Raw genomic sequence first — 23,858 nt, 5'->3', positions numbered from 1 at the left:
CATTTTATTTAATTATAATATTACTTTGTTTATCTCATCATCATTATTATTATTACCACCTTACTTTTGTTCTGTTTTTATTATTCTATGTTGCGTTTGTGAGAGCAAACGCCAACACTCATTCTTTGTTTGCTTGCATACTTAGCTAATAAAACTGATTCTGATATTAAGCTAGTTACATTATATCCGCACCCAATACCATTCTGAAATCCCCACGGTGTTTTCTAATCGTATCAGAAAAGAGAGAAGAAATGGTAAATATAAATATGAAAGTTTTCTTTGTTCCAAATTGTCCCAGATTATGTGGCTTTCCTAATGTGGGACAGTTCAGGCTGAAATCTGGGACACTCACTGGGAGGCTGATCAATAATACTCATGGCCAAAGTGCATACCCATGTTTCATCAATTAATTAATTACAATATATTTGCTGTTACAAATAGTATTATGTATTATATATGAATATTAGTAATAATATAATTTGTAATCTGCCTAAAATAACTAAAAATAAGCATTACAAGACTAAGACCCCTGCATAACTATTAGTATTGCACATTTAATGTGCCTAAATGCATATTTCACCAATTACAGAGCTTATATGACTGTCCCACATTAGTAAAACCACGCTGTCCCATATTTCAGACCACATTTTCTGAAGTGGGACAATGAAATATTGACTGAAATTTGAAAAATACCATATTTTGAGGCATGAATGTATCATGAACACAATCTGATGACAATTGGCAACATTGCCTCATTTATGTCAGATTTATATACTTGTCATTAAATTACTCTAAATCCTTTGTCACTGACCTTTGACTGGACTTCACAGCAAGTACTTCCTGTTGGAAAATTTCCCCACCCTAGTCTATGGCATCACATGTGTGGAGTTGTGTGATTTCAATTACATGACACTCCAGGTTTAATTTGACAGCAGTCCTATGAATTAGCATTTGTTAGAACAGATAGACACATTTGAGCTTAGGTGTCCCCCTACACCTCACAACTTTTCTTCTTTTCTTTTCTTCTTCTTTCTTTTTGTCATTATTTCAAATTTCCTTCCCAATTTTCATACCATGCTTTTTTCTCTGTGTAAATAACACTAAATTCTAACAATCAGGCCAGGAACATTTAGAAACTTTAAATTTTTATTTTAATCTCATTTCATTTAAAGAACCACAAACAATACAAATACAGAAAGCAACGAAAATAAAGTGCAAAATCTTTTGGTGTCAAACTAAAAAAGGATCAGCGCATTAGGCTGACAACAAGATATTTCACCAAATATCTCTGTGGTCTCTTAACTCTACAGGGTAAAAATAAGACATTTTATAGATATTTTTTAATCAAAAAATAATCTGAGCGGATGTATGTGCAGAAGACAAAGATAGTATGATGCAAGGTAAACTAGATTAAAGCAATATTAACAAATAAATCATACTGGTAACCACTATCATACTTCATACTGTCTTTGTCTCTTCTAACGTTTATACTAATTCTACTCATGAACCTATATGGTCCTCTTTAATACAGAAATGTACACACGTAAGACCAACAATGTCAAGCCTTTACAGTCTTTACTACACATTTTCTTCATTGTAATAGTCATGATGGAACATCTGCAGGAGTACAGGAACTTATGGCATCTATACTCTGAACACTGACTGTAGCCAAAAACAATTCTTCACAAGAAAGCTTCAGTTTTAGTCCCATCCTTCATGCAGTCCATTGTGTCTGTTTATGGTCCAGTTTTGTTCATAATGTATATTTTTGTCTTGTTATCCATGTCGTCAGTGGCAGTGGCTCAGTGGGTGGAGATTGACGGTGACAACACTAACGTCACGGATTGAGTTTCCACAGGATTCAGTCAGCGCGCAGCATGTGGTCACGGATGAAGACAACATATCAGTCAATGCCTGTTGTGAGACTAAACCGCAGTCTTGTTGCTATGTGTTTCCTAATGATGGAGGGTCATGCATGGTGACCACAGTGGATCCACTGGTGGTGCTGAACTGCTCTATTTGGTTTCCCTCCATGCTGTTCAGTTCCACTCCGGGAGGCTGGAAGCCGTTCTCTGGGTTTGAGTTGGTGATGCTGCCCGTCACAGAGTTGACTCCCATGTTGCTCAGTGGCATGCTGCTCTGAACTGTGGATTGTGACATCTTCGGGCGAGGTTTGGAGCCCCCGTTGGCTCCCAGGACTCGGGATACATGTGTCCGCCTGACCACAAAGAGACAATGATGTTAAGACAACTCTCACATCAGTCACTTACAATGTTGTATTGTGTTGGACATGTTTGGCATTCAATGTTAATGCTGAATAATGTTATTCAGCAATTGAAAAGTCACTTGTGTACAACTATGATAGATATTGCCTTGTCATCACTTGTAGTATTACTTTGTTTGTAAATGACAAAGATAATGATTTAATTACCGAATTAAAGGTAACAAACATCAGATACATCACTCATATGTGAAATATAAAAAAATCCAAAAGATAAGACTGGGATTTTCTGTCAAAACTGTTAATATTATGGCCTACACTTTGCTAATATACTAAGTCAGAGGTTTTTGTCTTGCTGTATGTCCCACTGAAATGAAGTCATGAGTACAGCTTAGAAAATAGTTACAATTAGCTCACACCAGGACAGCTACTAAATTAATATGCTGCTTACATAGTTATGCATCCATAATGATAATCCCATTATATAATGACACACAGACAGATGTTATTCTGCTGCCTAAAGTGTACTTTTACTTTTAATACTTTAAGTGTTTTGCTAATAATAGGTATTTAATTTTATTTACTGTATAAAGACGTTTAAATCCAGGAATTTTACTTGCAGAAGATTATTTTTACATGGAGATATTGCTACTTTTACTGAAGTAAAACATCTAAATACTTCTTCCACCACTGCAGACTGAGTCATAAGGGCCATATAACATAAAAAAGAAACATTTGTTTTTTTCTTTTAAATTGTGTAACATTTTACCTCCTAATGCCTCTGAAAAGTATTCAAATTAAACAATCTGAGAAAGGATTATCAGTCTTTGGTTGAACTGCTTGCAACTCATAGATACATGTGACCTGTGACAAGGGGTTCCCAGTAGACACTGTGTCACTTTAAAGGATCACAAGCCAAAAAAGGGATTCACTGTCAAAGAGTAACATAAAATATGAAGATGTGGATGAATGTTTGCTTAGTCTACATTATTACACAGATGCAATAATAAAAAGATGAAGAGCAGCAGCACATGTCTGGTCCCCCTTAAAGCACTTAATGGTTTGGCTCCCCAGTATATCTCTGACCTGCTCACTGACTACAATCCAGTCAGACCTCTCAGGCCATCAAGTGATGGTTTCCTAACTGTACCTTGAATACAATCCAGATCTGGTGAAGGTGCTTTTAGCTACTTTGGTCCTGTTCTCTGGATATAATAGCCTGAAATCTGTCAGAACTGTGTCCAGATTCAAAAGTAAACTGAAAATGTTTCTGTTTTCTGTTTGTTGTCTGTCTGTTTTTGAGGCGTATGATTGTGTGTGTGTGTGTGTGTGTGTGTGTGTGTGTGTGTCTGCCTGTCTGTGGGATGGTTGTCAGTGTTGTTTGTTCTTGTATTTCTTGTACTTCTCACTTAAGGCACTTCAATGTAAAGCACACTGAGTTTACCTGTAATGAAATGTACACCAGATAAAATTGCCTTGTCTTGAAGTTGATAAAAATAGCATCATTGTTTCTTTCATGACTCCTGACATTCAATATGCAGGTATTGTTCTGTCTAAGAGGAATGTGGCCTTACCTGTTGTATGTCTTCAGGATAATCAGTAGAATGGCGAGAATGATGATAATACCTATGACGATGACAGCGATCATCGCCCCAGAACCTGAGAGAGACACAGAAAGAGGGAATGATTAACATGTTGAAAGGTTGTTTTCAGTCTTGTGTCCCTTTTAAAATTTGCATTTTACATTTTACACATTCCCCCTGCTCCACGTGGTGCCACTTATTTTGTGTATCCTCCAGTGAGAAGCTCCCGTCTAGTAGTTTAGCAACACAGGCAAACAGAACATGTCAAAGATTTTCTATTAAATGCACGGGTGCCACTCCCGCACAAACCATCCAGATTCTACTCCATGATGCAATAGATTGTTATTTATGCAGTTTGGCTTATCATATAATATTGTTTCTGAATCTCCACCATGGGTGGCACTGAGATCTGATAGTGTCTACAACAAACAACTCATTCACAAGGGTGTGTTTAATTGACAAAACACAGACATGAAAACAATGTGGACGTTCACACATGCACATTCCCACACACACACAGGTTTACTTAAGTCACTACAGGGGTATTTACTTGGACTTATATTCATTTTCTGGAGACTTACCCTAACCCTAACCATAACCCCTGCTTGTCTAACCCTAACCCTTAACCACTGACCCAAAAATCTGCGTTTTACCAATTGGGGACAAGGCTTTTGTATCCAATTGCACAAGACATCCCCAATCAACTTAAGTCTGGTGTGTGTCCCTGAAAGTGACTTAAGTCCTACCACACACACAAACACACATACACACACACACATAGAGGTGACTTGTGATGTCCTTACTCTGGATGAGTATTTGTTCTTTGGACTTGGTGACAGTGGTTGTGTTTGAAGGTGTTGTAGTGTTGCTCACAGGTGAGACAGTTGAAGCTTGCATCTTCAGCAATAACCTGCACAGACAAAGAAGGCAATTGTTTTACTCAATTCAATTCAATTCAAATAGCTTTACTGGCATGACCATAACAAAATATAGTATTGCCAAAGCACTGTATGAATAATGAATGTTGACAATGACTGAATCTATACAGATACATTTGTGTATATATATTTTGAACAGCATACAAAACTCCAACGGCAGAATTAACGTCTTTTCTTTTACTCTCTGAAACCAAAATTAACCAAAAAAACATCATTTATGTAAAGAAATATTTTAAAATAGTAATAAATAAATAAATAACAAAAAAACAACAAACAGTTTCTGCCACAGTCATACAACAAATAACTGAGGAGACAAAAAATATGGGAAAACAGATTTGATGATTAAAATATCTGTGTGATATACAGTACTTGTATAAACAGTAGGTGGAATAGCAGTAATAGAAGTGGAAATGAATTCATGTTTTATATAAACCACAGGAATGAAGATCTTCACTAGAGCATTACATATTAAGTACTGAACAATGTAAACTTCACAACCAGAGGACTGACGTGCCAGTAATCCAGACTACAGCTGTTATTAAGATATTTTATGGCTCACACTGAACACTTTCTTTTTCTTATCAAAGCAGAAACATCACTCACTGCCGTGCAATGAAAAACCATCTCTCCTACACATTTATGACCTGTAATGTATTGCAAAGACGTGATTGAACAGCTTTGTGTTTGCTCTCTGGTTTTAGGATGACACAACATCATTGTCATGTCTGCTGCAGCTTTATGAAAACATTTGTGGTTTCAGAGGTGTTACTATTTGACAGAATGATGCCAACCATAACAGGAGTGGAAACAGTGTTCAAACAGGTTTGACAGTTACATTACATTCATTAAACCCTTGATCAGATCCTTTTCCCCAAAATGACTTACAATAAGTGCATTTACAGTACAGAGCTGCAGAGCGTAGATTAAATGGCCGTTCTTCAACATCGGATAATTCACCACACTTCCTACGCATATGTGTACACATATATGCAACCTATCAAATCCTTATTTTTCAAGGTTTGTTGGAAGTTTGAGGAAATTATGTTCCATATTTTAAATGTCCAACAGGATTTAAACAATAAGACTGTTTTTGACTGTTTTTGGGTTGTTGAAAGGGAGAAATTGTGTCCTTGGAGATGGTGTAGGTTAAAAGAAAAGTCTGGTAATTTTCTATATTAATCTTGTTGTCAACAAATCCCATGAAAAGACCAAAACCAACAATGAATTGATCCTACCAACAAGTATTGTTTGTGCATCCAAAGTCTAATATAGCTTATTCCTCTGTGCCATAGACCTCCATTGTTGCTCAAAAACTATAATGAACATGTGACTTGGCTTCTCTGTTGCACTGGATGACGTGTTTCTTCATTACGATTAACATGGGCACTGTAGTTTATTTTATATCAGTCTCGTACACTGTCCATCTGCTGTAAATACCCACTAGCATGTCAAAAGTGTATTATTCCACATCTGAAAATAGTCCCCGACAAATGCACTATTTACTCCTGTTTGAGTACTGTCTGCTAAAAACTACAGTGCCCAGCTATTTTAGAAAACATTTTAACCTCTTTTTAAAATGAAACTGTGTATTTTTGACTGTTTTTTAAAGATTCATGTCTTCAGTGGGAATGAATGGACTGAATTGAGGTTGAATCCTACAGACAGGATAGGGAAGGTGGAGAGTACTGAGAGACACAGTAATGTGTTTTTGGTTTTGGTCTTTTTTATGGGGTTTGTTGATGGTAAGCTCACTTTTGAAAGATTTCCTCCTCTAAAGTCACTTGTAACTCCATCAGAAACATTTTCTCTGTATTTCACAACAGTCCTTCTGTGCTATATTTTGGTCTCCAGACAAAAATTGCAGGTGAAATTAGTAAGAACATCCTCCTTTAAATGTATCTTAAATTCAGTTTTTCTGCTTTGTTTATGCCTATAATGGAACTTTATCACCCTGAACTTGCTGTGATAAATAGATGTATTGATAAGATTTGTCTTCTCTCTCACGATTCATGCAATCACACATCATCAACAATGTATGTTCTCAGCTGTTATTTTGCCTCAGGCAGACCATCAGGGCAGCTTTAATATGTTTTTTATTGATATTGGCAAATCTTAATCTTGATATTGATCTAATCTACTGTGTTGTAATTGTTATGTGTCATGCGGAGATCATCTGTCATTTAGGAGGATCCCTGATACTGTTCAGGAAACAATCCACACACAGCTGTAGGTCAGGGCTGTCCCTGTAACTAATACTTCCCCAGTGTCACGATAATACGCCTTCGCATGCTCAGAGATAGAAAACTTCATTTTGTCATCGCTTTGTTTTAAAGTTCCATAAAGAAAACAATACATTATGATTACATGGAGATTTACTGCAGAAGTGTTCACAGGGTCTTTGTTTTATAAATTCAATCTCTCTGGAACTGGACGCGCGTCATCATGGGAGTTCCTTATCCTCTTTTCACATAGTGCAATGTAAAACAATGAGTAAATAATGAGGTCACTGTCTCATTCAATTGTGACTCAGGCATGCAATCGTTAATTAGAAAAGTATAATGTGCCATCAGATCTTAAATCATATCACTTGACTTGTCACCTTAATACAAAGTCTCTTTCTTTTTGTAGGCAGTTTTGTAAATCTTACTGACTTCTGCTTTTTGTACTTTTTGTCACTTCTCAATTCTCACTTCGCTTTGTTTCACAGCCTCAGTGACTAACTCTGAGTCTGCTGGGAGTGAAAGCACAGTAGCAAAATCAGAGCAGGTGCTTCAAGGGGACAAAATTTGCATCAGCTATAAAAAGCTCAAAAACTGCAGCACACGGAAGAGCAACCCCTGTGCTGGTCCATCCCTCGCTGTCTTTCTTCTCTAGGTTAGATTGATGGCACTATTGATTGTATTCAAATTCACAAGAAAATATGCAAAACCTTTGATTCCATAGCATCACTGCCTGTGAAGGTACCGCTGAGCATGAATAATTATATAAACTACAGATTAAATTAATGAGAGGCTGTTGACAGACATCAGACTGCTGTCACCCTAACTGAAGATAGCAGGAAACCCCTTGTATGAAGAGAAAATAAATTATAGAGTAGCTCGGTTTGGTCCTTACTGGGTGAGTTCACAATTAAATGTAATATCCGTGATAAATTTCAGGTATGTGCATCAACTACAATGAGCCTCTTATAATAGATGAAAACAGACCTGGGTGCTGAAAGATACACTGAAACACTTTCTCTTCTCTCTGTCAGACACACACCTAATTATTTTCTGCCGCAGATACAGCAGCTGCCACTACTGCACTTTGTTTCTTAATTAAGGTTTTATCTTAACTAGTTATAAAAAGACTCCAAAGTTTTCCAAAGTTTACATTCATAAAATTTCACAGAGGTTATGAGATTAGATTTCTCTTCTATGCCCCTTTTTGAATGATATCTGGATATTGTGTCTGAGCAATATGGATAGTGTACATATCTTTAACCACTAATGGAGGGTAAAAGTTTACATTTCATTGACAAGCGGAGCATATCCTGGAAAGAGTGCAGCACTGCATTTCCTATATTGTGCTCATGATTTATAGAAAACCTTCTACAAACAAGGATTTTGACTTTTCTCACATGTGATGAAAAACCGGATCAGAATTTCAACTATAGGCTGACAAAAGAGACTCGAAGCTGGTATTCGATACTGTGTACTGTACGTCTTATCCAGCTTCCTGCTCAACGGCAAATATTGCACAACCAACTCTCCCATTGTTGACATACCATTACCCATAGAGATTAGTAATGACATATATCATGTTTGCTGTTTGCAAAGGTGACAGCTTCTGATAAGTGACTAACTGATCATATGCTGCATAAGGTTAGTAACACCATTGCTTTGGTAACACGGTGGAGAATACAGCATGCTGTTGATGTTGGCAAAGTTCTGTGACCAACAGTATGCCGTCAAGAGTGACGCTTATCTACGCATATGACTGAAAAAGAAGAAACAAATAGATATAAATATCACCTTATTTAATTGTTAAGATGGATTTTGTACTGATGGGATTACATTTAAGTGCATAAGATACACTATGTTCACTAATTTTTGCTCTGCCATACCATGATTTGTTTCAAGCTGGTGTCATTTGACATTGAATTCACATATTAGATGAAAACTCACAAATTTTCTCCTTACATTTGACTCTTTTTTTTAAATGGAAAAAAGTTCATTACACAAATTTATTTACTGTCTATTGTCAGACTGTCAATATGGTGTAATAAGAAGAAATTCATTTCAGAAGTTTTCCTTATTGTAAATCATTTTAAAGATATTTTAAACAGGATTTTATACTCTTAGCAGCTGCAAAAACAATGAAAATCAGTTTAAAACTTGATCATCTTGACACATTGACAGGGTCACGTCTCATGAAGAGAGGTGTAGTTAATTTTTTGCCGAGATGCTTTCTTCTTCTAACTAGAAGGTATACTGTGTGTGATTACAAGAAAAATGTCCTGTCTCTATGAGAAAGTTTTCTTCACTACATGGCAGAAGGTTTGCAAAAGGAAAAAAACAATAAAAAAAGCATCTTGGTGTCACTTTGGTTAATCAAAATGACACTTTCATAGAGAAAATTCACTTCAACAAATTGTGCTGTCTGGAAACTGAGACGATTTATCTTCCAACTTTGTACATCAAAGGATGATAACGTGGTTTTAAGTGGATCAATCCAACTGATTTGATCTTTAGTTTGAGTGTAACAATTCACTGAATGGTTTCCTTTTGTGTGGCCTTGTAGTTATAGCGATGGCGGTGCCTCTACAGATGGCATCACTGCTATCTCTCAACAAAAAGTGTCTTGGCTGGCGCAACGTGATTCTGACACGGATTACGCATTTCACCTTTTGTCAAGAATAGGTGAGGTCATGGTTGGAGTAAGAAAAACTAGATTATTAATAAAAAAAACTGTGCCTGTCAACATCAAACTGTAGTGGTAGCACAAAATAGGTGTAACTAAGAAGAATTGCCAATCAAAATATTGAAGGAATTTGTTCACTAAGTCACTCCAGTTGGCAAATCATATCCTTCTCATTGGTATGTACAGGAATTTTCCAATGTTGCTGACTGACCTGGCACATGCCTGGTGTTTCATCAGTATTGGATAGGTGTGTTGACTTTCACAGAATAGGGTGTGTCGACAGAAGTGGGTAATACATCAGATTGATTGCAGGTTAGTTTTACGTGTAGCTTTGGTGTGGGAAAGGATGTGGAGAACCTTCAACTGAGGGAACACCTACATTCAACACACGTCATACTCTTTAATATGCAACTAACCCTTGTACTGATCACCATCTTACAGCTAGTTCATTACTTCAATTGGACTCTCAGGAACACAAACAATTTGCACTTGGGGCTGTCTAAATACCACATACTGTAATTGCCGTAAGTAGTGCCCATTGCCAAAACTATTACACATGAACCTAGGCTAAAACGTGTTCCTTTTAAGCATGCAAAAGGTGGGTATCCATTCATCTGGTGCTACAGAGGCAGAGAGCTAAACACATCTCTCCACATTAACGTCAGCGGAAACCATGTGAAAGATGAAACTGATAAACAGAATTGCTTCAGGATGCCAATCATTTTCACGCTTATCATTCAGTCTGAAGTTCAAGTTCGAACGACCAGCCAAAAGAAACTCTTGTTTGGATGCATTAACCTCTGAGATAATACAACATGGAGAAACTGGACGTGTCACATGTGTCAAGTGTTATATCATAGCATCAAATCACATATATTATTTTAAAGAAAGACAGGCTGTGTGGGTTATCTATGATAAAGAAGCAGATGCTTTGTGATTTCTTCAGCCTAACAGCATAGCGTTAGAGTCAATAGCTAAAGCTCACATACTAACCAAATACAGTAGCAAAATCAATCTTTAGTTAGTCAACAATGGACTGAGATGCAGATTTGAAATGCCTTTTTTAAATTATATGGTCACATTTTTTATCGTCCCAGTGAGAGGAGGGAAATCTGGCAGGCAAATTCAAATGTGACTGCCAGTGTGTCGGCCAGTTTCTTGATGGAGGACAGAAAATACATCTCGCATATGTGAGAAAAATACTGGTAAAAGCCAACTTTAGCATGAAACTCGACCAAGTTTGTTACACAATCGTCAATATGCAGACTTGAGGGATATTTTACACTTTTTATCTGTTAAGTTTCAAGGATTTCTATCAATCAGCACATTTACTCCCTAGTGCCACATCTTGGAAAAGCAATTGGTGCATGAAATCATTCATTTTGTGTATGATACATGCAAGACAGCATGTCAGCATGATAGATTATCTCATTCACAAGGTTAACTGTAAAATACCTTAAAGTAAAATTTGTTTTCCCTACAGGACAGCCATGTGCAGTTATGAATGATTCACAGTAATCAGATTTCATAAACAGTTAGTCACTATCATTTCAGTTCGAAATGTCCGCTGACGCACAAAGCACAAATCATTTCACTCAGTTTAAAGTAATGGGAAACCATTTATATACATCTTTTTTTAATTTAGATTCGTATTTTGAAGACAAAGGAATTTGGAACTAAAACTAATCGGATCACTTCATTCTGACATCTGTATCTGCTTCCTCATTGGCCAGTTTCTCCTTTCTATAATAATAGTTTGTTTGTTGTTCCACAAATTGCAGCTCCAACTGCAGATTCAATATCCTTTCTTCCACCCTAAGTAAACAAATAATTTATTTGCCTGTTCAGAGAGTGTTCCCTCAATGCAGAACAGGAACAATTTAGTTTCCTCTTTTTTTATATGAGGAAAAACCAGACGAGGCTGTTGACTGGCACGACCTTTTCTCCTCCACGCATATTCATCCACACGCAGACACACATATCCTGCACCTACGTTCACAAACACATTCAAAGTATAATCTTCATCAAATGATGGTCGGAGTCAATATTTGAGCAGTCAATTTGAAGCAGTTCCCAGGTTAATAAGACACAGGTGGAGTTATTGCTTCAGCTTTCCCTGGAAGAGCAGCCATGCAGTCTGAAGTCACAGCAGAGAGGTCATCTGCATCCAGTCAGATATAAATTTTACCATACCATTTGTTTTCCAGATGTCACACCGAAGAGGGATTTAACTATGACTTATATGAACCTCAATAAGTCACCAAGGCATGTGTAACAACACAGACAGATCTTTGGCTCGGCGTACAGCGACCTGTAACTGATGTAAATGATGAGATGACATCAGAGATTTAAAAACATATAAATTTAAAAAGATATATGTCGTAAAGAGGCGATATATCAAGATTGTGTTTCAGCTCGGAGTGTGAGAGTTTGTGACATCTTCATGGCTGCATTGACCCTGAAATATCTACAAATCAGGATGGGCAACTGTCATCCAAATAGCAAACTGGGTAAGAAAAAGTATGATTTCAAAAGGTTTAAGACAGAAGAAGAAAACCACTTTGTCACTGAGGGGAGATTTGCACAGCATCTTCTTAGCTGTCAATGTATTTTTTGCAGAGTTATGAAAAGCCTGACAAATTGATATTTATAGAAAGGCAACAAAAATAAAAGAGCTGTGATGTGATGGCACAAACGAGCCATTTTTCTAGTCTTGGCTTTTTAAAAAAAGGCTTTAATTGAGCCATTCATTGTCTAAACCACCACTGTGGCTGAGTTTGGAACACACTCATGAGTGTCTGCTCTAGTACAAAAGACTGAAATAAACTGATTACTATTTGTGCCTTATGTATTAAATCAGTTTATGATTCTTAAGACTTGAATACTTGAACTTGAGCCGAGATAGTTGGACATACATAAAAAGTTACTCTTGTCTGAGACTTCATACTGAAAAACAAACAGTGTCTAGTGTTCACTTGCTTTGTTTATCATGTTTAAAGCGTTTCGATCTCTGACGTTCCGTTACAGGTTTTCTGGGTTCACTTACTGTGATCAGAAGTGATAAAGTTAAATCTATAGTTAAAAATCTGTCAAGTGCATCTATGTGAGTCAGCTACTGATAACTATTGTCTGCCTTTGGCATGAGGGCACAATGCTGAAGCAGAGAGATGCATGCAAGGTTTTATAGTCCTGATGGAAGCTGATTATTCTCTAAATTTATTTGTTATCATGAAAGAAACCTGCTCAAATGATCTACATTGAAGTTTCAATTAGACCAGTCAGAATATTCTGGTTTCTCTTGAACATTATAATCAAATAATAAGACTAATTCTAAAAACTGTGTCCTTTTTTCTGGAGTTCCCCCCTCTTATTGCCTTACACTTTATGCATCCTGAAATACTGCGTAATTTCAAGTAAGAGGTGCAAATTAAGAGCATATTCAAAGGCTGAATAATAAAGCAGATTTTCAAATAGCACCAGAGTAAATATGATAACAACAGAAATATAATAGCGATGCACTTATAATCTTTAGTGCCAGCCATAAGATAATATTCTATATTTCACATCTTACCCACTTAAATTATAACTATAAAAACTTGACTTAATATACAACATGTATGAGCTGGTCCTTTGCACACTTTTGAACTAAGCCAAAGCAACAGCCTCAACTCAAATGTTCACTCAAGCCAGTTACAGTAGGTGTAGTTGGTATGCAAACATAGTCATTAACCTTTACAGGAGTGAATGTCGCCTGATTTAATGAGGGAAAGACACTACGAACAAATAACTTTTCTATTTTTAGAACTATAAAGACTACTCCCTTGGTCAAGAAACTACAAATGCCTTAAACTAGAGCATATTTGTTTAATATCAGCCCAAACAAAGCAACAATTTCCTCATGAGTGGATACATTATCATCATACACTACATGTCTCTGGTGAGCTCTGAATTAGAGCTGCAGTGCCATACAAACAGCAGTCATATTTTCCTACAACGTAGTGGCAACTGATGGAAGGATAAGTACAGCCGTTCCATCAAACAGTCACTTATCAATAAGAGATACATGGCCAGATAGTATTTGGAAATGACATTTAATCTTCCCAACTCGGACGCAAATCTGTGTCATTCTATTGGTTCAGCGGCAACGGTAGATTTTCTAAATCTGAGAGCTCTTTGGAATGTGAGCTATTCCCTTTCACCTGACACTCACCTGCTGTGTCTCGCCATGTCGTCTGGGAGAACCCCCGTTCTCACGACACACACACACACACACACACACACACACACACACACACACACATACACACACACAGTTGTGTTTCCATCACTTCAGGGTGACATAACATTGACTTACATTCATTTCCTGGAGACTTATCCTAACCTTAACTATAACCACCACATACCTAACCCTAACCTTACCCTAACCTTAACATAACCCTAAACTAACCTTAACTTTAAACCAAGTGTTCACCCCAAAATTAATGATTTACGTTAAAGGGACTTTCTTTTTGTCCTCATAAGGGAGGGGGCAAGTCCCCACAACATGACCGTGTAAACAGATTTATGTCTCTACAACATGAGGAATACCTGGCACACACACACACACACACACACACACACACACACACACACACACACACACACACACACAGCACAATTACAATCACAGTGCACACAGAATAGACTGACCAACTCACTGAGACATAGCTCTTAAAAACAAGAGACAAAGTTTAGATGGAAACAAAAGCTATCAAGAAAAAGGAGCCAAAAGCAGTGATTAGCCTTGGGACTTACCTATCCGCCTCCACTTTGATTTCAGCCCAAGCTTTCTCCAGATGGGAGCCTGAGCAGCAACCTGAGCAGAGCCCCCTCCCTCAGCTGACTGAGGTGGGCATAGTCCACCGGTGGAGGGGGTGACAGTCACACCAGGTCTGGGGAAGGAGGCAGGAGGGAGTGGAAGAGTGTGCTACTCCAAGAGACGAATACGTCACAGCTGCTGCTAAAAGTGCCAGTCCCACAGGCGCAAACAGACGGGACAGACACAAACAAAGAACACAAAACGCGCAGAGATGCGTCTGTGTGTGGGAACCAGAGTGTTTATGTCAAGAGGAGGAGGAGGAGAGTGTGGAGGAGGAGGAGGAGGCTCCACGCTTGCTCACTTGGTGCTCCTCTCTGAGAGTAATAATCTCAGGCAGCTGGTTTTTCAGGTCCTTCCGCTTGGCCCCTAGGCGTGACGCGGCCACAGATCAAAAAGCGAGGCTCCTCTCCATAGTTTGCCTGCTCTGCTCTGCTTCCATCATGACTACCTATCAAAATCACACCGGCTGCATCTGTGGGATGTCTCGTATGAACTACATAGAGTTTGGCTCAGTGCGTATTGTCAGAAAAGATTAAAATAAGTCACGATTTTAAAATAACACCAGTGTGCATCTAGTTGTATCGTGTTCAATGAAAAAAAAAATCTATTGTGTGCCTGTTGTGTGAGAGTGTGTAGACATAGAATGTGGTTTCAATGTTATCGCAAATCCATTCAACATTGCATGAACACATCTTATGTATGTAGTTGAAAATTAACTATGTGAATTACAAAACTTGTCCAAAGGGTACTGGGAGTGTTTGCAGAAACAAAATACAGTGTGTAATAACCTTTCTTTTCTTTTGTGTTTGTGACTTCCATCACCTGGAGGAGGTATTTGAACATTTGGCAACATTTAAACATTTGGAAACATTTGTGTGAAAGTCGTCTACTGAATAGGAAACATGTTTTTACAGGCATCAGTTTGCAAGTCATATTCTTAATTGTTCTATTTGTCCTGGTCGTATTGTAGCATGCAAGCTCCGGTAACACATCCGCATCAATATTCTTTCCCCAAACAGTGCCAACAAGTCGTCAGGATCGAGCCTCATGTTACCCTCAGGGGCTAGGTGGTGCCCACAACTATGAAGCCAGTCAGTGTTGTGCTTTTGTGAGAAAGTGTAACTAAACTTCATTTGGGCAGACACACATTGTTCTGCTTCACCCAATGGGCTGAGAGCGCTGTTTATGGCCTGCTTACGTGCACAGCGCTAGTGTCCACATGTCCCTATGTTCAGCTGTGGAAGACCATTACATAAGAACACGGATAAAAGCTGGAGGTCAGATTTCACTGAGAGGAAAAACATCTTTCGAAATGGCATCCCGTCATTGTGTTGGTTTCAGATCAGTACAGATGGTGTAAACACTCTGTGCGTGTGTAGCTGTACTTAGCTAGTAACATGGTCCTTTATACTAAATACTCACAATAATAATGTTAAAGCTGCATTAACTGATTTTTTTGGCCACTTGGGGGCAGCAGAAACAAGTTGTGAAACACAACACTGACAGACATCATCACCTTTATAAGTTGATATGTTGAACTCTCAGCAAACAGTTGTTTCTTTACACATCCAGCAGTTACGGAGCAACATTATCATTCATTTGGAGTCATCTTCCTTACCACCTGCTGAATGTAATTCCAATATCAACTCCTGAGGCAAATGCCCTGTTATGTTCACCAGCTAGTAACTAACTGTGTCTGTTAGTAGAGTTTTTTTCTCTGAAAACAACACTATGAGAGCAGTGAGACTGAACCAAAACAGTAAAGTTGCAGTGGACAGCTAAACAATGCGTTGAAACTTGCTGTAAAGCTCTGTAAAGTCAAGAGGAACTGCAGAGTTCCGTGTGATAATTCTCTGTAGGTTCATCACTCAGAGCAACACCTCTGTTAATATAAAAAATATCAATTATAGCCACTTTAACATAATTAGGTATAATGTTTCCCACGTTCAGTTTAACATCTTAGCATGCTAACATTTGCTAATTTGAACTAAACACAAGTTGGGCATGGTGGGAATGTTGTAGCAGGTATTAGGTTAAAAAAAAATATTTTTGATGATGATGGTGCTAGATGAAAAGACAGAGGTGAGACATTTTACTAAAACCTACAGACTAGCTAGTTGGCGAGACATTTCACTTAAAACCAAAAATATCTAGCATGACTACCATAAATTAATATTCTTATCTTGTCATAATTTCTTAGATACACAATACACATACCTTGCCAAGAATCACATTTCTCTCAATTACAACCTGATTATATGATCTAAACAGGTGTATTTGGACATTTCCTGACAGTATAAAGCATATTCTTGAGATGAAAAACTGCTGGTCTTACAGCAGCTGACCTTTACATTCACCGTACTTTATTGCATCAGGGGACATTAATGTAAAAGGTAAAAATGTTTAAATATAAGTCAAAGCAAACCCATTATCCAGTATCTGTTGATTACATTTACACCACTATGTTTTACTTAACTTTTAAGGAGCCACTTTACAAAAAACTATATACAGTATCCTTGTCGGCTCATGACTAATGCATCACTTGTGCAACACGCTGTGCTGTGTAATTCTGGAGAGTCCCTTTGAAGGAATCTGGAGGTACTGGCTCCATTAACACCCACCTGAGGCACGAGTTAACCTGATCTGTTCTCCTTAGGTGCACAAGCATCGTCACGTTCAACAGTAAGGGTCATTGTGAGGAGGAATTCCCCGTTCCCCGTGCCGTGAAGAGAGGGCTTTTTGTGTCATGGAGAGGAAGACACAGTATGCCTCAACTCACAGCTGTTGCTAAATCTCTCCACTGTCCACTGTTTTTATCTCTAACCATTAGGTACATCAGCAATGACACAGGCAACCTTTACAATCCTGGATCACCTGCTTCTTAATGTGAAACATGGAGAGGTTAGGACGAACAAACCAATAAGATATTTTAGGTTTATATAACCAAAGATATCTTTTTTCATGTAGATAGACATATTCCTCCTTTGTGAGCAAACTATGTGCTTGCGAAACATCTTTTTGTCAAATCAGGGATGACAGCGTGCCACTGTATTGGCTTTGTTGTTTAACACAATAATGAAGTGCAGTTTGTCATGAAGAAATGGACGAGAGAAATCTATTGTTACTGAATTCACAAGCAGTCATCGGTCTTTTCTTTGTGGCTGACAGGAAGAAACTGCAGCTGTGAAATTCAATAAGGTGCTGTCTGAACTGTAGGTCATGGCTGTATTGCCACACATTCACCTGCCTTTCATGTTATAAATTTCACATCTAGTGTTGCTCACTAAAACAATCATTAACTTGACCTTGCTGTCATGTATTTACCATTGAAACTCTGACCGGGTCCCTGGGGGAAAATATGAGGTGCAAAGTGAAAGTGACAGCACCACTGCTGTATTCTATAGAGCAAGATTTAAATACATGTCACTGTGGCGATAAAGGCTTTTCACTGTATGGCCTTGTGTGAAACACAAATCAATACCAGTCCAACGGGAATTGAAACCTACTGAGTTACTAGCACGAAGCTAGGCTGAACTCTTTTGAAATAAAGACAGCAAAGAAGTGGAGAATTTAGGAGGGATGAGTTTATGATCAAGATGTTGGAATACTGTACATTGTGTTGGTGTGTGTGAATGATAGTAGGCTCCATTTTAAGTCTCTGATGTATTATCATTACATGTTACATGAGAGCTAAATATCTATTTCTGAAAAATAAATCTCATTGGCAATCTTTCTATAAAGCTGTACTCGCAGGTAGTTCTTTGAGCTAAATGCTAACCACAGCATGATAAAATGCTCAAAATGATAACATGCTGTTTAGCAGGTATGTTTGTCATGTTCACCATCTTGGTTTAACATGTTAGCATTGCAACATTTGCTAATTAGCACTAAACACAAAGTACAGCTGAGGCTGATGGGAATGTCTTTAGTTTTGCAGGTATTTGGTCACCTGATGAAAAATGATTACATTTCATGAATATGTGTACCAAATATTATAACAATCTAATCCAATAGTTGTTGAGATATTTCCATCTGGACCAAAGTGGTGGACCGACTGACTAGACTAGACACTCACACCGCTAGCATAGCTATGAAAGGATTAAAAGAAAATTGATAACACTTACCACAGTCTTCGTTATTTTCATCCATAACTCTTCTGTTCATATGGTTAAAAACATATTCTGTCCACTGCAAAATAAAAAAGTATTTTCTTGCATTTTTTAAGTTGCGACTTTATTTCGGAATTCAAAAAAGATTGTAGGCGGCCACATCTCCTTGCTCAATTTGTACAACACAAGAAATATATTGGAAATTTTGTTTTGAATGAAAATACAGTATAAAATTGAGGACAATGAGATTCATATCTTAATTAAAATAAATAAAATAAATAAAAATAAATTTATTGGTTTACATGGTAAAAACTGAGCAAGCAAGGAAAGAAATATATCACTTCAGTCACTGTTTAGATTAGGAAATAAAGCCACAACTTGCTAAAGAGCTTAAAAATCTTTTTTTTTTATTATGCAGCTGATGGAATACTATTTAATCCATTTGGACAAAAGAGTCTTTGATGATTCGGGAAATACATTCGGGTGTTGTTGAACAACATTTTGTGTTTCTGAAGACTGTCGGGAATTTGTCTTTCAGGAAAAACAGATGCTTAGATCTGTGATGTGAAGGTGGCTCAAACTTGAGCTGGGGCTAAAAGTGAGTTGTGAATATATCTGACCATTATGTTGTTATAAATCTAGTAGATAGTTATATAGCCTACCTTAATTAATGAAACTTTCATTAACTCAAATGCGCAGGTATTTGTATTTGCATCCCAAGTGTGTTCATTTTAAAAGTGAAAGTAACCCTTAAAATAAACAACACTAAACATGGCTTTAAGAATAAGTCTTTATGTATTTCTCTATGTGAAACAAATGACTATTATACTACACAAAGAGAAGCGGATACTGTAAGAGACAGAGACCATCTCTGAGAAATAAGTACAGAACATGAAAATACACAAACCGGTATTATAGAACTGTAAATTATTGCTTGTTTTGCTACTTTGTTTTCTGGATTCCTACAATACAAGACACAATATTCATATTTCAACAAAAACAGTACAACAGTGACAAACGGTATTATTGACCTTTTTAGTAGACGTTCCCCAGAAATAAAACATTCAAACAGAGTCCATGTTGAACACAACACAATGACAGTTGGTTTTGATCGAGCATCTTCAGAACTTATTGTTACACATTTTTGTTGTTTTTTTTTTTTTTTTTCTCAATTACAACATTGCCAAGAGAAGCCATAACAAACCGCACACTGGGACTGGCCTCAGCAACAACAACAAAAAAAAAACAAACAAAAAAAAAAAACACTTGGCATATGTACATAAATATACATTTTCATTTCAACTGTGACCAAAATGCACTCAGTTTTAAACACCATGACCACAGAGAGTAAAAAAGTCTTCACGAGTGTCTTCCTCCTGCTTCCTCTTTATCATAAATCACCTCAGTAGTTCCACCAATCTGCTGTCTGCTTAGATAACTGTGACAGCCCTACTGTAGTGCCAATAAAACTGCCAACTGCAACATCTGCCAACATGGCGCATTTCAAAGACCTGTTTTAACTTGTCTGGGAGATAAGATGAATGTTTCTTGTGGACAAACACGAAAACAAAGACATAGATTTTGTTCTGCTGTGTCATCCTTCCCCATTTTAAACCTGTACTGCATGTCTACACCTTTTACAGTAGCACACTCCCACAGATCCAAAAAGGCCTGAAAATTTCCCAAGGTTCACACTAGCAAAAAGGAAGTGGAGTGTTTCACTCACTGCAATATGCTGGTGAAAAGGCTAACCAGGTGTTCAGCTTCAGATAAAAGAAGAAGAAGAAGAAAAAAAAAAACACAAGAAAGAAACAGAAGAAATGCAATGTGCTTCCTACTTTGTCTTGAGAAAGACTATTTTATGTGAAGGAAACAAAACACTGACGATAAAGTGCTCACATGCAGACGGACTTGTCTTCTGCTTACTAACATTGTTATATAGCAAAAAAAGTCTTTTTAGATTTCATGCTGCCTAATAACAAATAAGGTTTAGACTCACCGTTGACTAAAGCCCTGTTAGGAACATTTGTTCATGTTGCTTCAAAAGCACTGAAGTATTAAATAAATGGGAAGGTGAAACGTACTGATCTGATAAAGGACCGTGGGGAGAAATAACCATAAATGTAAGGAGCTTATGATTACTTATGTATATTTGTTCGGGTTTATACTGAACAAGATACTGCAAAAAACTATGTCTGTTAGTACAAAATCAAAAAAAAAACAATATAAAGAACTGCAGTTGTGTTGGGAAAATATGATTTCTTTCTGCTCAGTTTGACAATATACCATCTTTGAGTAAGAAAAACCATTTTATGTTGATAATATGAGGTGACTGAATGCTTTGGTTGATATCTCATGAGACTACCTAATTTTCCCTTTTCTCAGCAAAATGCTTTCAGGTAAACTACAAAATCTAAAAGGACTATTTCCACAAATCTACCGCTCAGCTATGTACAGCGAGAAGCAGCGCAGTACTCTGGTGCGCAGGAGACGGTCGAGAGCCCCGAAATTGCTTGGAGATATCAAGAGATACTCAGTGCAAAACAAGCAAGTAGTAGGTTTCAGAGGAAAACCTGACACATAGAAAGTGAGTTTGATTAAACAACATAACCAAGACATTAGAGATGTTAATTACAACAATTAGAATCAGAAAAAAAAAAAAACCCATCCCAAACCCCTTGAAGAAAATGAGGGGGGATGAACTGTCTCTGATCCATCAAATCCCGACAAAAGCGTCAAATTTGCCATCAAATTGAAGACCGAACCATTCCGCTTTTTTTTCTCTCTCTCCCTAAGACGTCACTTTAAACTCTGCGTGGGGATATGCACTTGCGTCAAAAGCGTCACACCATTTCCCTGTCGTCACAAACAACAATAAAAAAAAACCAAAAAAAAAAAAAACACCTCAGCTCCTCATCTACAGAAGTAACTAAGCATGCAAAAAGTGTTGGGGTATCAAATACATATTAAGAATACACATCTAGTAGTTTAGCAAAAAACAACACCTCTCCAAATAAAAAAAGACAGAAAGCGAAAACGAGCAAAAGACAAAAAAAAAAAAGAAGAAAGAAAGTCAACCACCACAACTTTGTTAGTCACATATGGCGCTTCGTGCTGTGTGTGATGTTAAATAGGTTCCTTTTTCTTGATATATCTTGTTAGTATTTGTGTTTCTGTACGTATTTTTTGTAATACAGTATATACATGCAGACAAGAGCGGGAACATCACACACTCAATCTTGATGCAAGCTGAAGCGACAAACCAGCAGATATGAAAATGGATGAAAAAAAAACATATTTATATATATATTTATATATATATAACCTGAAAACATAATTCATTGTAAAAAAAAAAGAAAAAAAAGAAGAAAATGTCTATTTTGAGGTATCGCATGTCCTCAACCAAAGATTAGTGTACACATGATTGACAGAGGGAGAGGTATGGCTAACAAGCTAACTGACTAGCAAGCTACTGAGCAGGACTAGCAATGAGAGCTGAGTGTGTGTGTGATAAGTGACAGGTGCCTGCGTTGGGACAGGTATTTTGACCCCTCTTGCTGGAAAAACAAGTGGGGTTGGTGGGGTGGAGGCAAGCGTTGCCCGCCGCTCCCTACGCTGTCCGCAGAATGTGATGAGTGTGTGTGTGATTCTCATCCATCCCCTTCAGGCCGCCTCATTCCATCGCCACGCTCCCCACAAACACCGTCTCGAGCAATGTTTGTTGGTTTGTTTTTGCTTGTAGTTGAACTGAAATGAGGGGCATCGACGCTCTCTGTGAGTGCAGAGACAAGAGAGAGAGGGCAGGTGTGTTGCGGGTTAAAGGGCGGTCAGGGGCCGCGCCGGTGTCGGGGGGTAGGGGTGTGGGGGTGGGAGGCCTCTCTAGTTGAAGACTTTGGGGGGTCCGTCGGGACGTCTGGTCTGGACGATCTGCTGCTTTGGCCGCGCCGCCTCGTCCTCTTCTGTCTCGCTCTCACACACGTGGACGACCACGCTGGGGGTGGACTCTGTGCCTGCGTGGAGCTCGTACTTTTCACCTGGGGGGAAAGGGGAGGAAAAAAAAGGAGTCACATTATTAAAAGACATTTTCCACACTTAATATCCCTATTTGAAAGAAATTATTTAACATATTTAATGTATCCAAGTAATGTACTTCAAGCTTAACACTGGGGACAATCTATATTTTTCATTATTGCCAACAAAACCTTCATAAAACAATGAAAAACGACAATAGGCCTGTTTGACAGCAGACATTTTGACAAGTCATAACAGGAAAAGTACAGGTGTTACGAAAGACAAAGGAAGACTTGTCAAAACATCTGCTGTGAAAATGACTGTGAGTCAAATCAAACTAAGTATCCCTAATGTAGAAAATCTTGATATAGATAGATAGATAAATGAAAAAAAAATTCCACTGGCACTAGTTTATTTTCAGTTGATCCCACATACACTGTCTTGATTCTTAATTAAATGATATTAAATACTCACTAGCAGCTGAGAAACTGCCCCCAGCAAATGCAAAATTGACTGCTGTTTGAGTGACGTCTACTAAACTCTACAGTGCCCAGCTGTTTCAAGGATCTTACTTTGCCTATGAAAACATTTTTTAACTATGTGTATACGACCCGTTTTAAAAATCTTTATCTCCTCAACAGGTGCAAATGGGCTCAGGGCTAAATGCATCACACAGGGTAGGGAAGTTGGAAAAGTATTACAGTACAACACACTGTTAGTTTTGAATTTAACATGAGATTTTTTGACGATAACAAATGTATTTTTACTCCATATTTGACAGTTACACTCACTACATACTGTGCAGATAAAGATTTTACATACAAAACCTATGATATGCTCATAAAATATGATTTATTATACATCCAACATATAAAATAGTTAAAATTAGCTCCACCTCAACCAGTTCCAACATTTAAATGCTGCTTACAAGATAAGGCTTTAGTAATAATAATCATTCTGAATAATATACATAATAATAATGTAATTTAAATAAATAATGTGATCATTTTCTGGTAATACTTCTGTAGTTTAAGTACAAAATTTCAAGGCAGGACATTTCTAGTAGTGGAGTATTTTTACACTGTGGTATTGCTAGTTTTACAGAAGTAAAGGATCTGAACGTCAAATAATATGACTACACGATTTATTATTTACTATTGCAATGTATTATATGTTAAGGGTATTTTTACAGCACAAAACAATCTACTGTTGACTTGTTTGAGATCAGTTCAGCAC

At 37.6% G+C, this 23,858-nt stretch overlaps 2 protein-coding genes across 3 annotated transcripts in view; both read right to left on the bottom strand.

Annotated features, from left to right (window-relative positions):
* Positions 1 to 249: 249 nt before the first annotated feature.
* On the bottom strand, positions 250 to 14,718 carry LOC121881529 (non-compact myelin associated protein). Its single transcript, XM_042389368.1, has 4 exons — positions 14,439 to 14,718; positions 4,608 to 4,714; positions 3,796 to 3,880; positions 250 to 2,218 (listed from the first exon to the last, which is right to left on the bottom strand). The coding sequence occupies exons 2-4, from the start codon at positions 4,699 to 4,701 to the stop codon at positions 1,945 to 1,947; spliced, it is 453 nt and encodes a 150-aa protein (XP_042245302.1). The 5' UTR covers positions 4,702 to 4,714; positions 14,439 to 14,718; the 3' UTR covers positions 250 to 1,944.
* A 4,275-nt stretch (positions 14,719 to 18,993) lies between these two features.
* Positions 18,994 to 23,858, bottom strand: part of rcan3 (regulator of calcineurin 3) — a 42,759-nt gene continuing 37,894 nt past the window's right edge. For both annotated transcript variants that reach the window (XM_042387969.1, XM_042387970.1), the window contains one exon: positions 18,994 to 22,645. In XM_042387969.1, the coding sequence (XP_042243903.1) occupies positions 22,491 to 22,645 (155 nt within the window). In that variant the 3' untranslated portion in view covers positions 18,994 to 22,490. The remainder of the gene's footprint in view (positions 22,646 to 23,858) is intronic.

The sequence above is a fragment of the Thunnus maccoyii genome, chromosome 16 (assembly GCF_910596095.1).
Source record: "Thunnus maccoyii chromosome 16, fThuMac1.1, whole genome shotgun sequence".
Lineage (NCBI taxonomy): Eukaryota > Metazoa > Chordata > Actinopteri > Scombriformes > Scombridae > Thunnus > Thunnus maccoyii.
The sequence above is the reverse complement of the archived record's forward strand: the minus strand, read 5'-3'. Positions and strand labels throughout refer to the sequence as shown.